Source organism: Zootoca vivipara, chromosome 7 (assembly GCF_965207765.1).
Source record: "Zootoca vivipara chromosome 7, rZooViv2.hap1.1, whole genome shotgun sequence".
In the NCBI taxonomy this organism is placed as follows: domain Eukaryota; kingdom Metazoa; phylum Chordata; class Lepidosauria; order Squamata; family Lacertidae; genus Zootoca; species Zootoca vivipara.
The window spans coordinates 576508-592281 of NC_142590.1; the positions used below are offsets into that span (position 1 = coordinate 576508).

Consider the following 15774-nt stretch of genomic DNA (forward strand, 5'->3'; position numbering starts at 1 on the left):
GATAGCAGAGGCCAGTGCAGACCAACTTTTGTATGTTCATTTGGGGCTGGTATTTTGAGGGTTCCAAAAAGGCAATGGACACTGACACTGTAGGGCGGACTGTGCTCACTGCCGAGAGCGGGGATGAGGGGGAAATTAGATTCAGTTTGCATTTAAAGGTGAACCCACTGAATTCACACATCTCAATCAATATGAGAACCAAATACAGTCATCCTTCAACGTCTTTGCTTCCCTCAGCCAACCTTTATATCTGGGCCACAGTGAGGAACAGAGATGTCACAACACACAACAGATCCCCAATTAGGATCTTCTCTCTCTGTGTGTATTTTAAATTAATCTTTAATCTCAGAGGATCCAGATCAGACTGGGAATTTTAACAGGTATCCTCCCCACCCCACCCCACCCCACCCACACCATATTCCAAATTAGAACAATTTCTCCCCATCCCTCCCCAGCTTCTGGATAACATTGAGGAGAAAGGGGTCAGCCCCCTTCCCTGATCCCCAGTGTGATTTGAGCACCCCTGGCTCCCTCCCTTTCTCTTTCTCTTTCTCTCTCTCTCTCTTTCTGTATCTCTTTCTCCCACAGGAGATTCTGATTACAGATCTCCCATGTTACATCTCGTGTGGTTTGAGTTGCCTTGCTTTCTGAGTCTTTCCTGTTGTTGGCAAATAGACAGCTGAAAGGACTTGAGAATGAGATCTTCTGATAGAAAACAAGAAACAATGTGTTGTTGTTATTTATTGCACTTACTAGCTGTCATGTTGTTTTATTTCGCTCTGCATTGCATCTGCTTTTCTTTGCCTTCAACACTGTCGTGGCCTAGAAAACCCAGACTGGTTTCACATAGGCAGCGGGATTTTTCCTGAATACTAACAAATCTTCCACCAGCAAGAAGCAGGTGCATAATTTTCCTCTCTAGAATGGCACCCAATATAGAGTTGTGTTCTGGTTTTCAGATGCCAGATACCTGGCCACGTGCTGTAGGGAGAAAGTGGGGAAGTTGGCTGAATGGAGTAGACACCTGCAGCAGAAGTCCCCACTCACTCCCTGCTCCCATGGAAAGTTGCAGTGTCACATAGAAGTGAGCCTGGTGTCCTGTCCTCCCCTTTCTGACTTTCTGCTGTCCCCTCTGCCTAGGTGTGCAGCTGCCAACTCTACCTCCTGTGAAGTCAGGGTCCCTGGCTGGCTGCCTTTCCACAGGGAGTCCTGCTGTCTCTTCCCAGAACTGCCTCCAGGCCTGCCCTCCTGTGCACCAGTTGCTTCCCATGCAAAACTCTGCTGAATGGAACAGGAAATCTGAGGGGTGGGTGGGGGAGAGCAACCCCCCCTGTTGTATGCACCTGAACTTCAGAGAGCCACAGGAGAGATGTGTCTCTGGAATCCTGCCATCATCTTCTTCAGCAACACTTTCTAGCCAGAAGCTCTCAGGTAAACCCTGCACTCCTGCCCTCTTCATTGCATGAGTCATGAGAACCAGCCTTACCAGCCGCCTTTGATTGCATGGTTTCCAGTGTCGGAAACCACTGAGTATTCCTTGGCTCATGAGTGACATCTGGCTCTGGATAAATGGGCATTTCCAGGCCTGAGTCTGGTGAGATTCACCAGCATCTCTTACTATTACTGGTATTACGCAGGTGGTGCTGTGGTCTAAACCACTGAGCCTCTTGGGCTTGCAAAACAGAAGGTCGGTTGTTCGAATCCCCATGACAGGGTGAGCTCCAGTTGCTTTGTCCCAGCTCCTGCCAACCTGGCAATTTAAAAGCACACCAGTGCAAGTAGTCTGTGGCAGGAAGATAAACAGCGTTTCTGTGCACTCTGGCTTCTGTCATGGTGTCCTGCTGGCCACATGACCCGGAAAGCTGTCTGTGGACAAACACCGGCTCCCTTGGCCTGAAAGCAAGATGAGCGCTGCATCCCATAGTCACCTTTGACTGGACTTAACCGTCCAGGGGGCCTTTACCTTTTACCTTTGCCTTAATATTGCTCTTGTAGAACAGGATGTGTGGTTCCATCTCTTCATGCCAGGTTTTAAGTATGAGGATGACAGTAGCTTGCACAGGTCAGGTCTCCTTCCTATGCCAGGAAATTCCCAGAGCTTCAGAATTACTTTCAGCGCATCATACCTTGGCTCTCACCTCCCTTGCACCTGTGCCCTTCCTTGCTGCTTGAGCACAGCTGGTGGTCTGCTGGAGGAACACCTTTCTGAGATCCAGATTCTCCGCCAGCGCCTAGAAGAGTCCATCTCTGCCAATGATCACCTGCGGGATCAACTGGAAAAACGCCTGTCCCTGGTGCCAAAAAGTCATGGTAAGAGAAAAGGCCTCCTCATCCTCTCCTCAGGGAGAGATCTGCCACGGTGTCTAGATATCACACCCGTCACAGACCCCCTCAGCTGGGATCAAGAGGAAGCAATAAAATTGGCTGAAGGCATTATACAGGAAGACTTTAATTTAGAAAGGACCTTTCCTGAATGGGACCACGAGTGAGTAGACATTACAGAATGATCTTGGAAATGCAGGAGGGTGTTACTGGGTAAAATAGCAGTATGTTGAAGTTCTGTTTAATTCCGCTCCAAGTGGGAAAGTATATTTCATACTTTCAGATTGTACTCAAGTACAAAATGCTCATATGAAATGCCCCTCACTTTTCCTTCCTTGCATCCAGCCATTCAGAGTGCAAGGGATCTTTCCCCTCCCCTGTCTTCTGGTGTACCTGGATGACGGATGGAAAGAATTGAGGTCCAGCTTGCGTCCCAGAAAGCAGACCCTTCAAAGCCATTTCCCTTCCTGCCAGTCTGTGCGCCATATGGGGAGGGAGAAGCTCTGAGGCTGGCAGGAGATGGAGATCAAAGCACAGCTTTGGATGGTTGGCCTTTCCATGTCAAGGCCAACCTCCCTTCTACAGCAGCTGGAGGTTCTGATGTCACATGTGAAACATTTTTATTTTAATCAAAGAAATAATGGCAGTGTAGTTGCATTTAGTAAGATAAAAGCACCCTGACTCTCTCCCATCCCCAGAGCTGGAGCAGCTGCAGGAAGCTCTGCTGGCATCACACTCAAAACTGCATGACGGTGAGATGGAGCTGCACCAGCAGCGAGCTGAGAAGCAGCGGCTGCAGGAAGAAATCCGAGGCAAGCGACAAGACTTTGTGCACCTCCAGGAGGAGTTTCTGGCTCTGCAGAAGAACCACTCCAGGTAGGCCCAACAGAATGGCAGAAGTCAGGGAGATGGAGCATCTCCTTGTCCTCAAAGTCTTATGGAGATGGGAGCTGTCTTGGGGGGGGGAGGGATGGGCTTTCTCAGAGGAGCCTCAGAGCCATTCACAAGGATCCCTACAATGGCAGGCAAAGACTAACAGATTTTGTGTGGCATAGGCTGTCCTGGACTGCATCCCATTTCATCAGAACATTTCATCACTCTAGTCCACAAAAGTTCATGGCCAGAATAAATTAGTTAGTTTTTAACTTGGTGAAAGCTGCTTCATTAGTTTTCCTGTAAGATTAATAAGACTAGCCTTCCAGAAAGCATCATCACAATGAGCAGACATTGTTTGAAAAACAAAACCCCAAAACACTACAGTTGGAGGAAGGAAATAACTTTTGCGGGAAGGAAGAGAACCCAAAAGTAGGGTGAATGGGTTTTGACACACACACACACACACACACACCCGAGTTGGAAAAGGAAAGGAGGAGGAGGAACTCTGATGAAGCTACCTTTAGGCTTTCTGCTTCTGCTTGTCCCTTCAGGATGGGCCTTGCAGAGACAAACTTCCATTCATTTCTTGGGGTTCTCCTTGCAGGCTTCAACATAGAGTGGCTCTGCTTCAGCAGCAGTGCGAGCAAGACCAGCTGCACTTCCAAACCCTGCAGGCTGAATTACAGGTCTATAAATTGCTGTGCGGCCCACAGCTGAAGGTGGCCTCAGGTGGGTACTAAGCTGCTTCCTGGGACACCCCTGGAATGCTCCTGGGGGTGCTGGTTGGTTGGGCCTGGGCATTGGAGAAGCAGGTGGAGGCCGAGAGGGCAGGACATCGGATCTGCCTCTGTGATGTCCAGAGTGGAACAAATCTATCCCGGAGCTCCTGGGAAGCCTTCACAAGGGCCACAGGGTTACGGTACTTTTTTCACCACTACCATCATTAATACTTGTATACCACATAATATGCAGAACCTGTAAACATTTTACAGAAAACGCAGTGAGATGATTAAAAAAGAAAAATGCATATGCAACATTTAAACAAAAAATACAAATATATCTGTAAAAACAGAGAAGCCGTCAACATTCAACTTAAACTGAAAATACTGAAACCGAGGCGTACTTAAACTGAGGTATGACTGTATCTGAGGTTGTTGATATTTCTTCTAGCAATCTTAATTCCAGCTTGGGATTCATCTAGTCCAGTCTTTCGCATGATGAATTCTGCATATAAGTTAAATAAGCAGGGAGATAATATACAGCCTTGTCGTACTCCTTTCCCAATTTTGAACCAATCAGTTATTCCATGTCCAGTTCTAACTGTAGCTTCTTGTCCCACATAGAAATTTCTCAGGAGACAGATGAGGTGATCAGGCACTCCCATTTCTTTAAGAACTTGCCTTAGTTTGCTGTGGTCGACACAATCAAATGCTTTTGCATAGTCGATGAAGCAGAAGTAGACGTTTTTCTGAAACTCTCTAGCTTTCTCCATAATCCAGCGCATGTTTGCTATTTGGTCTCTGGTTCCTCTACCCCTTCGAAATCCAGCTTGCACTTCTGGGAGTTCTCGGTCCACATACTGCCTAAGCCTGCCTTGTAGAATTTTAAGCATAACCTTGCTAGCGTGTGAAATGAGCGCAATTGTGCGGTAGTTGGAGCATTCTTTGGCACTGCCCTTCTTTGGAATTGGGATGTAGACTGATCTTCTCCAATCCTCTGGCCATTGCTGAGTTTTCCAAACTTGCTGTCATATTAACAGCATCATCTTTTAAAAATTTTAATAGTTCAGCTGGGATATCATCACTTCTACTGGCCTTGTTATTAGCAGTGCTTTCTAAGGCCCATTTGACTTCACTCTCCAGGATGTCTGGCTCAAGGTCATCAACCACACTACCTGGGGTGTACGAGACCTCCATATCTTTTTGGTATAATTCCTCTGTGTATTCTTGCCACCTCTTCTTGATGTCTTCTGCTTCTGTTAGGTCCTTACCACTTTTGTCCATTATTATGGTAATCTTTATTAGTGTTATTTGGTACTAATTTTTTTGCTTGTATCTGTAAAAACATAACAACGAACTAGCAATTCCCTTCACTCCTAGATGCTGACAGAATGCTGGCTTCAGTAGTTTGTCTTATGCTTCTTGTATCATTCAAAACATTTGCCTCCTCTTCCTCCTCAAAATCCGTGTGACTCTTTGATCCTGTTCCCATCATGACCAGACTGAAATTAATTAAGCATGTATTTATTCCCTAATCTTTTGTGAAGTTGCAATACATTATGAACAGTATTGTGTGATGGGTTGTGCAGTATCAGAGCAGGTTTTGGATGAGAATATTGAGTAATATTGGGTGAGAAGTCTAGCATAGTCAGAAGATTACAATAATATTGATCATAAAGTACTGCAGCTTCCCAAAAGATTAGGAAATGGACCACAGCTGCCAAGTACCCCGTTTTCCCCGGGAAACCCCCATATTTTCTTACTGTTTCCCACAGGTGTTCCAAATGGCAAAATACCCCATATTCCCCCTGAATTACGGAGCTCCTGCCGGAGGCCATGTAATTCTGGTGCCGCGCCGGCACCGGAAGTCGCTTCTATGCACTTCTGGACATGCGTAGAAGCGACTTCCGATGCTGCTGTGCCCATTTCCAAAATGTCTGCAGCGCCAGAAGTCATTTCTACGCACTTCTGGACATGCGTAGAAGCAACTTCCAATGCCGCTGTGCCCATTTCCAAAATGTCCACAGCGCCAGAAGTCGCTTCTGCATAGAAGTTACTTCCGGTGCCGCGGCGCTGCTGACCCCAGATTTTTCAATCCGGAACTTGGCCCCTATGAAATGGACACCAAAGGGCGACTTTCCAAAAGATTATCTGCAGACCAATGGAACCTGTAGATAAATACACTAGATAAATCAACAAAGTATTTCCTCACATACCTTTTGAGTTGGCAACTCAAAAGCTGACAATTAATACACCTAAACAGAGCAGCAGTGGATTATTTTAGGGTGGGTGTCTCTTCTTGGGTCCTCCCTGGAATTTTCACTAAACCTAATTCTCTCCACACGTGCAGGGAAAGTCACACCTTGGGATGAAGCTCACATGAGATCAGCATCTCTTGGTGTGGGTGCAGGTCAAGGCAATAGCCAGAAATGGCAGATCTTGAGATCTCACCCAAAACTCACAAAGTTTCAGCAAGCTCTCACGCAATCTTGCCAGAAGTGGGCACTGCTTCTCCACTGGTTGTGGTGGGTGGGCAGTATGTCCGCAGGGGCAACAGCTCTTGGGCTTCCTCATGGGTGAGCCAGTTCTGGATCTGGTTGTAGAGAGCAAAGCCTGTGTGATCTGAACTCCAAAGAGGTGCTGACCAAATCAGGTTCCAGTCTGGTGCTTTGCTTTCAGTGACACACCGGCAGGAGAACCCGGTGCTGTTAGACGATATCAGCAACCGGGGGTCCCATGTGATCAGCCACCTCAAGGACTACAGCACCCTTAAGAAACAGATTCTGGAAGGCAAGACTGTGATCCACAAAATGGCCTCTCTCCTGCATCCTGGCCAAGAAATACAGCAATCCAAGGTAAAGTGGGAAGATGCAGAAAGTATAAACTGCTCTGGAGCCACGTGATCTTTCTCAGCCATACCATCATGAGACTGCGAGGCCCAGGAATGGCCGCAGGTCATTGGGGCTGCAACAGTTATCACAGGGTATCTTTTCAGCTCAGTGGCGTAGTAATGGGGGGGCATGCTGCCCCAGGTGGCAGGCTGGGCGGGGGGCAGCAGGCTGGATGGGGGTGACCACCTCCGACGGCCGCCGTCACCGCTGCAAGCGCCCCTCGCCTGCCTCCACGATGGCCCTGAAGAAAGCCAGGCGGCGGGCGAGCAGGACCAGCCCCTGCAGAGCCAGCGCAAACTGGCTGTGAGGAGAACCGCCTCGAGCGCGGTAAGGGCGGGTGGAGGGAGGGCCAGAGGGAGAGGGGGAGGCCTGCCGGACGCTGCCCGCCGCTGCCTGTTGTGTCGCCGCGTCACATCCCTCCTGTGCGTGTGTCGTGATGCGTGTGTCATGACGCACAACGCATGCGCGCGATGTACACCCCGCCCCCGCCCCCCCGGTGGGGTGCCTTTGGGTTTGCCGCCTCCTCCTGCTTCCCCCTACCCAGAGGTGAGTCGGCACCTTTTTTGCGATTCTTTTTTTCCCATAGGAATGCATGAATTAAATGTCAATGCATTTCTATGGGAAACCGCACTTCGCAAGACGAAATTATCACAACACAAAACGACTCATGGAACGAATTAATTTCATCTTGCGAGGTACCACTGTACCGTATTTTTGCTCCATAGTACGCACCTGACCATAGGACGCACCTAGTTTTTTAGAGTAGGAAAACAAGAAAAAAAATATTTTGCTTTCTTGAATTGTCCTAGGCATAGCAGCCAACTCCTAGAGGCCTAGGTACCTTTGCCCCCCCCCAAAAAAAATTTAAATATTTGAGGAAGCTTCTTTTGCAAAGGGGGAAAGCTCCATTTTTTGTGGCTCAGCTCACAGTTGTGCATCTTTTTTGCAAAGGGGGAAAGCTCCATTTTTGAGGATCAGCTCAAAGTTGCTGAGCTTACCTTGCAAAGGGAAAAAATCCTGTTTTGATGGGGTTGAACTCACAGTTCTGCAGCTTCTCTAGGAAAGGAAAGGGACCCGTTTCTACAGTTTCCAGACAGATAATCTAATCAGCCAGTCATATGTCATTGGGAAAACAAGCAGCCTCCCTCTGCAGACAACAATTGAGGCCTGGGCAAGGGGCCTGGGTGGGGCCAGGAAGGGAGCTAGCTCCCTTATCTCCCTCCCTGATCTCTTGCAATCAGCTGCTGAGCGGGTTCCTTTCAACACTCTCTTTCCCTCTTGTTAGCCTTTAGCTCTTTCTTTCTTTCTTTCTTTCTTTCTTTCTTTCTTTCTTTCTTTCTTTCTTTCTTTCTTTCTTTCTTTTAAAAAAAGGATGATCTGCCTTTAGCCCCTGGGCAATTTGGCTCCAGGGACCACACATTCGCTCCATAAGACGCACAGAATTCCCTCTTACTTTTTGGGAGAAAAAAGTGCGTCTTATGGAGCGAAAAATATGGATAGTCTCTTAGGGTTGATTTATATGTGCAACAGAATGAGTGCTAGAATGGACTAGATTATTCAATTCAGAAAAGAAAATTGCATAAAATTGCATAAAAATATATCACAGCGGTTTGTTTACAACAATATAAAAACATAAAACCAGACAATAAAATAATAGAATGTTAAAAACAATTAACAATAGAAAAATTTTAAGCAAACATCATCAGACCATTTTGGGGGATGTACTCTAAATTGCCCGCATAGACCTGGTGAAACAGAAATGCTTTCAGCAGGCATTTAAAGGTTGGCACAGGAGATGCCTGCTGAATCTCTATTGGCAGGAAGTTCCTCAGGACTGGGCAGATGATCCTAAAGGCTCAACTTTTCCTTGTTTTCAAATGAGCGTCACCAACTCAGGAAATGACAAGAGACACTCCTGCAGGTGATCTCAGTGATCAAGCTGGACTATAAGGGTGGACCTAAGTTGTTCAGGGCTTTGTAACTCAATGCAATGATATTGAACCTGCCTCGGTAGCAGGTGGGCAGCCAGAGCAGCAGTTTTAACAATGGTGTGACCTGTCCTCAGTCAGAACCTTCCGCCAACAGCCTGGCTGCCACATTCTGCCCCAGCTGGAGCTTCCAAACCAGACCCAAGGGCAGCCCCACAGAGAGCGCATTGCAGTAGTCTGTCCTAGAGGTTACCAACGCATGGACTACAGTGCTGTTTTACTTTTGAAAAGTGAATAATTATAAAATGTCTTTTACTCATATGTTGCTTGAAGAGGTGCAGCACATTCTTTTACCTGCAGGAGCCCATAGCCTCATTCTGTTTCATGGTTGGCCTGCTTCACTCTTGGAGATGCCATAGAAAAGAATAACAAGCTTCTTTCTTAGGAGCCATCTCTGAAGGAGGAGATCCAGGCGCTCAGAGCCAGACTAGCTGAGCCAGGGAGTCGCCTGCGGACTGCCGGCCGTGGGAAGGAGAGCATGGAGAGCGTCCTCCTTAGCCACTGTGAGCTGCCTCCCGCTGTGAGATGGGTGGGGGTGCAAGGGTGGGTGGCCTACAGATCTGGAGCGGGCAAGACTTAGGGTCACGGCCTCCCTTATCCTCTTGCCCTCTTTGCAGCTGAATCCACAGCAACCAGAAAACAGTGCTGGGTCTTGTTTTGGGGACAGGAAGGGAGTGGAGAGGAGGAAAACAGGGCACATGTACACTACAAGTTCACATCCTTGGAATTAAAAATAGGAATGGGCAATTGCCCTCCTTTTTGCCTCAGAAGTACTTGGTTTTTTTTAGGCAATTACAATCAAAGACCCGAGAAGTCTGGAGGGCCTTTTCCTCCACAGGCTCCCACACCTGAGTGCTTCTTTGTCATGGGGCAGGGGGAGCCGGGGCTCCTGCTCCTGGGCTGTGTGCCGGCCTCGATTCTCTTCCCAGTAATCAGAGCAGAGGTGCTCAGGGACAAGTGCCTTGCCTCAAATACCTGCCTAGTTCTAATGGTATGTTTGGTCAAGGCTTTCCTACCCCACTGCATAAGCTACTGTTATTACATTTCACGGACACTGTTTTCTTTGATTGGAGGCTGTATCCTAGCAGTGGGCTGGCCACTGTCCTGTGCATTCTCACATGCACACGCATGCAGAGCACATACAGGTGCACGCATCCCCACCAGGGCACTGGGCTCTGCTCCCCACAGCCCTGTGTTCTTTGACTTACAGCACCTCTGCCAAAAGCAGCAAGGCACATGGGGCCTCTGCATAGCTGGCCAGCCCCCCCCCCCCCACTGCTGTCTACTGCAGGAAGGGAAATCTCACAAGGAAAGGAGATGAAGGGGTCAGGGAGGAAATGTTCAGAGACAAGCCTGATTGTTCCTTTGCTTACAGTGACGAGGACATATGATGTGCTGAGGAAAGCAAGGATGAACCTGGAGGTAAGTCCAAGCCCATTTACCTGCACAATGATACAGGTGAGCCAGGAGGCCACAGAGGAATGCAGGCCAGGCTGTGCCAGAGTTCCCTTGGCCTACAAGTCGTGGTGGCATTGCCGTTGAGCACCACGGGGCTTGATCCGAAGGACTTACTCCGCTGCTGTCCCTCTTTCTTGTGCAAGGCTGCAAACCCTTTCACACTTCTTAACTACCCACACAGGTGTTGGCTCCTGGGTCACAGGGTCACCACACCCAGACTCATGTTGCACGTTGATGGCCCATCACCTGCATGGAGTAAATTAGACACAAGGACACGTGATTTTAGGTTAATGGGTTATAGCAGGGGTGGCCAACTCCCAAGAGACTGTGATCTACTTACAGTTAAAAACTGGCAGTGATCTACCCTCTTTTGGGGGTTCAGGTCAAAGTTGTTGAGCTTTTTTGGGGAGGAGGAAGGCCCTTTTTTTAGGCATTCAGATCAAAGTTGTTGTTGAGCTTTTTTTAGGGAGACGGAGAGCACCATGGGGGGGGGGGGTGCAGGGCAAAAAAAAATGAGCTTTTTTAAGGGAAGCCAAAGTTGTTGAGCTTCTTTGGGGGGAGCCAGTGATCTACCATTGATCTACCACAGGCATCCAGTGATCTACTGGTAGATCACAATCTACCCATAGCTGCCAAGTTTTCCCTTTTCTCGTGAGGAAGCCTATTCAGCATAAGGGAAAATCCCTTAAAAAAGGGGGTAACTTGGCAGCTATGAATCTACCTGTTGGACGTGCCTGGGTTATAGCATGTGAGTGGTATTGGCTTAGGCATTGGACAGGAACGCAACCCGTGACTCCACCCGACCGGTGCGGAGACACTTAAAGGTTAACGAACAGTGGGAGGAGCTTGTTGATGCAAATACAACTGGAAGCGTCCCCTGACGTCACCTTGAGTCGTGCCATGGCCCTAAACCCAGTAGGGCATCGGACGGGATCCACAACCGCCGGATCCCCTTAACGGGGTACCCTTTGGAGGTAGGTGATGGCCTTAACCTGACCTCTGACCTGATTTAACCTTTAACCCCCAACCTGCTGCACAAATAAATGTCTTATTGCCTTTCAAATCCAGAGTATCACCAGCTTAGAGAGGGAGGAGATCCTGTTCCGCTCTCCACACCATAGCTGCCAAGTCCGGGTCGTAAAGATCCGGGATCGGCAGCGCGCGCATGACCGGAAGTTGCGTGACGCAACTTCCGGCGGCGCGGCGCCCTTCTATGGGCACTTAAAGATGGCGGCGCCAGCGCCGGAAGTCGCTTCCGCGCATGACCGGAAACACGTAAAAGCGACTTCCGGCGCCGCCATTTTCTGATGCCCATAGAAGAGCAAAGCGGCACCAGAAAAATGGCCGCCGGGCAGAAGCCAATTTAAGGGACAATACCGGGATTTTTCACCAAACGGGAGACAGCCGGGAAACGGTAAGAAAAAGGGGGTTTTCCCGGCGGATACGGGATACTTGGCAGCTATGCTCCACACCCGCTGAGCTAGTGCTGGTCCCTGGCTTTCATGTGGGCTAAGCAGCCTTGTACCCAGAATATAGGGGGCCCCAAGCCAGTTTTGTGGTCAACAGTGGATTCTGTTTACTCCCCACCATTTGCAGTCTTGGATTTAAATTCAAGGTTGGTGTTGCAAAATATATTGTCCCAAAGCACCAATGTACCACTCCTGCCCTTTAGAGCCCTCAGAGCTTCTTGTCCCCACTGCATGGTAGGGTAGGGTTAAGCAGAGGGATGAGAGGAAGGCAGTTAACCCCATTCTTAGACCTCTGCTTTGTGCACTGTCCTCTCTAGGGGATATCCCCACAGCCTCTTTCATCCCGCCACCATGTTCTTGCATGAGCAAAGAAGGAAACCAAGCGGCTCAACTGTCCAGAAGCAGGTGGAAGAAAACGAAATTCAATTACAGTTCGTCACCCAAAATGACCCTACCCCAGACCGACAGCTCTTCGTGGTCCAGCAAGCCCGACGTTTAGGATTTGTCCTGGAACCCAACCACTGCCTGGCCTGCCATCTCCGCCTGCTACTCCCTACCACCGCCTGAGTAGGCTCTGGAGTGACTGCTGCTAGGGACCAGGCTGCAATTTGCCTGGAAATGATCCAGCCATAAGTGCAATATTATAATAAAAATAGACTACTGCTATAAATGCTGCTGTCTGAAAAAAGAGAATGCTCTAAATGTGGCTTCCTCTGAAGCTGCGCTCGTCTGACTCGGTGAGGATGGCTGGCTGAGGCTCAGCCGCTTCTAGCATTCTCCTGTGTATGTTGCTGTAAATCAGGGTGTATAACGTACTGGGTAAGGCAATGCTTTCCTTGCTCCAGAGAAGTATGGCGTGGAGATATATTATTTGAAAATGTAATTATGCTGAATTACTGGGGAAAGGGGAGAGAGAGCAAGGCTCCCTTAGCCCCAGCATCATTTGACTCTTCATCTTCTGAAGTTACTTCTGAACTCAAAGCCAGACCCATCAGCCCATAGGCTTTTTTCTGATGTGTATTACATACTTACCTGGAACAGGTAACACCAGTTTATGTATAATGCACACAACAACTAATTGTGAAAGGATCAAAGAGTCCTTATTATAGTCTGTATGCTGTTAAGAAGGGTGTCTAAGGGATGGGGGGAAAGGAAAGTTGGCTTTGCTTAAATTTACTGAAAGACATGAACCATGTTTACTTTGTATTATTTGAATTCCCAATAAAACTTTTTTAAAAAGTGGATGGTTTGCCTATGATGGAAATGGTCAAGTTGCATCTTTGGTCACAGTGCGAGACAGGCCTGGGCAAGGCCCTGAACCTTTTCTAGGAGCTGCTAAATTAAAGAGTTACGCCAGTTCTATTTCTTGCAGGAGCTAATGGGTTTAGCACAGCTCCAGATAGCTATTGAGCTGGATGTCAGTTGGGCAATTACAGGACCAGAGCTGTCACAAGGCTTGGTGAGGCAGCCGCTGCAGTGGGAGAAGACGGGGGGGGGGGCTAGCCACTCTGAGTCCTGGCAAAACCACCTGCCGGTTCCACAACATCCTCTTGCACCCAGGATTGCAGCCTTATAGTAGTCTATTTTCCTGATGACTCGGCCACCAGCTCCATGCACCCCTGGGCTGCTGCTACAGGTCTTTTTATGAGTGCAACCGTAGTTTTACCTGGCAGCTCCCAGCTGACATTGAGGAGGACTATTGTAATGTTCACAACCACTCTTTAGTTCAAGCAGATGCAGATGTTGAGAGGTCTGGGCTGCAATCCTGACAGCCTTAACCAGGAGAGAGATTTTTTTTCCATATAAAACCTGGGTCACTTATCACTTGGTCCTAGTCAGGTTGCATGGCAGTGGGACGGATGGGTGATATCTGCTGGCAATACAGGGGAAAGGAAATTTCTTGATTTTCCTGGACCTCAGGAGCTTTTGATGAGTTTCCTTCTGGATGTGCTGTCCAGTAGTGCTGGACCCTGTGGTCAAATTTCAGTGGCATCTTGTGTGATGCCAAAATTCAGCACCTCGCCCCCCCTTCCATTCAACGTGGCACCCCCTGTGCTTCGTCACGCTCCCCTAAACATGCCTGTATCCCGATCGGGAGCTGAAAGCGCCCCAAGAAAGTGGTTCTGTTCGTTCTTGGCTAGCTGATACTTGGAGAGGGTGCTGGGAGACTACAGCCTGGTATGAGGTCCTGTGGGGTCTCTCCACTTTGCCACCTACACTAAGGAGTCATCTTAGAATTAGGAATAATGTATCAGTACACTCAGTTCCATTTCTCATTTTCATCGGATTCAGGAGAGGAGAAAAAGAAAGAAAGAAAGAAAGAAAGAAAGAAAGAAAGAAGAGTAATAATAAAAATTCTACCCTGCCCATCAGGGCAGCTTCCAGCAAAAGATTAGAAATACATTAAAACATCAGTCATTAAAAACGTCCCTAAAAAGGGCTGCCTTCAGATGTCTTCTAAATGTTGTTTATTTCTGGCTAGCTGATACTTGGAGAGGGTGCTGGGAGACTACAGCCTGGTATGAGGTCCTGTGGGGTCTCTCCACTTTGCCACCTACACTAAGGAGTCATCTTAGAATTAGGAATAATGTATCAGTACACTCAGTTCCATTTCTCATTTTCATCGGATTCAGGAGAGGTTGTGGAAATGCAGAAAAAGAAAGAAAGAAAGAAAGAAAGAAAGAAAGAAAGAAGAGTAATAATAAAAATTCTACCCTGCCCATCAGGGCAGCTTCCAGCAAAAGATTAGAAATACATTAAAACATCAGTCATTAAAAACGTCCCTAAAAAGGGCTGCCTTCAGATGTCTTCTAAATGTTGTTTATTTCTGTGATTCCACCTAAACATTAGGAAGAACGTCCTGACAGTAAGAGCTGTTTGACAGTGGAATTTGCTGCCAAGGAGTGTGGATTCTCCTTCTTTGGAGGTCTTTAAGCAGAGGCTTGACAGGCATATGTCAATAATGCTTTGATGGTGTTTCCTGCTTGGCAGGGGGTTGGACTGGATGGCCCTTGTGGTCTCTTCCAACTCTATGATTCTATGATTCTATGTTCTATGACCCTCTTCCCCTTAAGAACCAAATACAAACTATATAAAACAATAGAAACAAAAAAAACCCAACAAACCAACAAGAAAAACAATTCAGTTATATTAAAAACTAGCTGGCCCTAGTGCCACGTGTTGCTGTGGCTTAGTCTGTTAACTGGGCCCCCAGAGTCCCCCTTCAGACTCCTCCCCCCCCCACCCCCGGGCTCATCCCTGTCCCGACCCATTACCTTTCCCGCCCCTCTTCCCCCACCCCCCACCCAGGGGAGCCCCCACCTCTATTTGGCCTAGTCCAAACCTCTAATCAGGCTAGTCTGCCGAGCTGCTGTGGAGTGGGAAGCTTTCCTACAGCCAAACTATACAAAGTATCACTGTGGTGATAATATGAACCATAAACAACCAAAATCACCACACACTGGTTGGAAAATGTAACAAGGAATTTACTCGAAAGCTAATCTAAAGGAATGAACTCGTGGTCATTCAACTAAGCCAAATAATTAACAAAGCCATGTATAGGTCAGAGTCATAGAATAAATGCACTGTGCAAGATAAATGTTTACGCGACTGAACCATTCAGCAATAGGCTAGATATTCAACAAGGTCCTGATGCCAACAAAAAGTTCACAAGTAATAATGGGTGGAATGACAATGGAATTCTTCAGGGGTTTTAAACAGAAACCTCCTGGATGTAATCGAAGAGATGTTTCCGTGGGTCTTGCATAATCACCACCCAGATGGCAGAGACACAGGAAGAAGACCTGTCCTGCGGATTACTAACAGGTTTCGCCATAAAACTTCATCAGTTCGTGGCTGTGTAATACAAATAATACCTGAATTACAATGCTCCACATTACATAAATTGTACTAAAATATAAACATAATACCATGTAACACCTTACCAGATTAAACAGCACAATTTGCACAACACGAGAAAAAGTTCACAGGCACAGCTTAGTGAATAGACAAGCTTCAAACCTTAAATACACCAGCAGGTGAATACCATCAA

General features: G+C 47.7%; 1 protein-coding gene across 13 annotated transcripts in view; it reads left to right on the forward strand.

Annotated features, from left to right (window-relative positions):
* The window catches only part of PDE4DIP (phosphodiesterase 4D interacting protein), a 104195-nt gene extending 91230 nt beyond the window's left edge, over window positions 1-12965 (forward strand). For 9 of the 13 annotated variants that reach the window (XM_088674833.1, XM_088674832.1, XM_088674834.1 and 6 more), the window contains 8 exons: window positions 1141-1431; window positions 2179-2310; window positions 3021-3198; window positions 3803-3927; window positions 6597-6772; window positions 9182-9299; window positions 10172-10218; window positions 12041-12965. In XM_088674833.1, coding sequence (XP_088530959.1) covers window positions 1141-1431; window positions 2179-2310; window positions 3021-3198; window positions 3803-3927; window positions 6597-6772; window positions 9182-9299; window positions 10172-10218; window positions 12041-12088 — 1115 coding nt within the window. In that variant the 3' untranslated portion in view covers window positions 12089-12965. The remainder of the gene's footprint in view (window positions 1-1140; window positions 1432-2178; window positions 2311-3020; window positions 3199-3802; window positions 3928-6596; window positions 6773-9181; window positions 9300-10171; window positions 10219-12040) is intronic. The other 4 variants (XM_088674830.1, XM_060276545.2, XM_088674831.1 and 1 more) reach the window with 1 other exon arrangement.
* Window positions 12966-15774: the final 2809 nt, after the last annotated feature.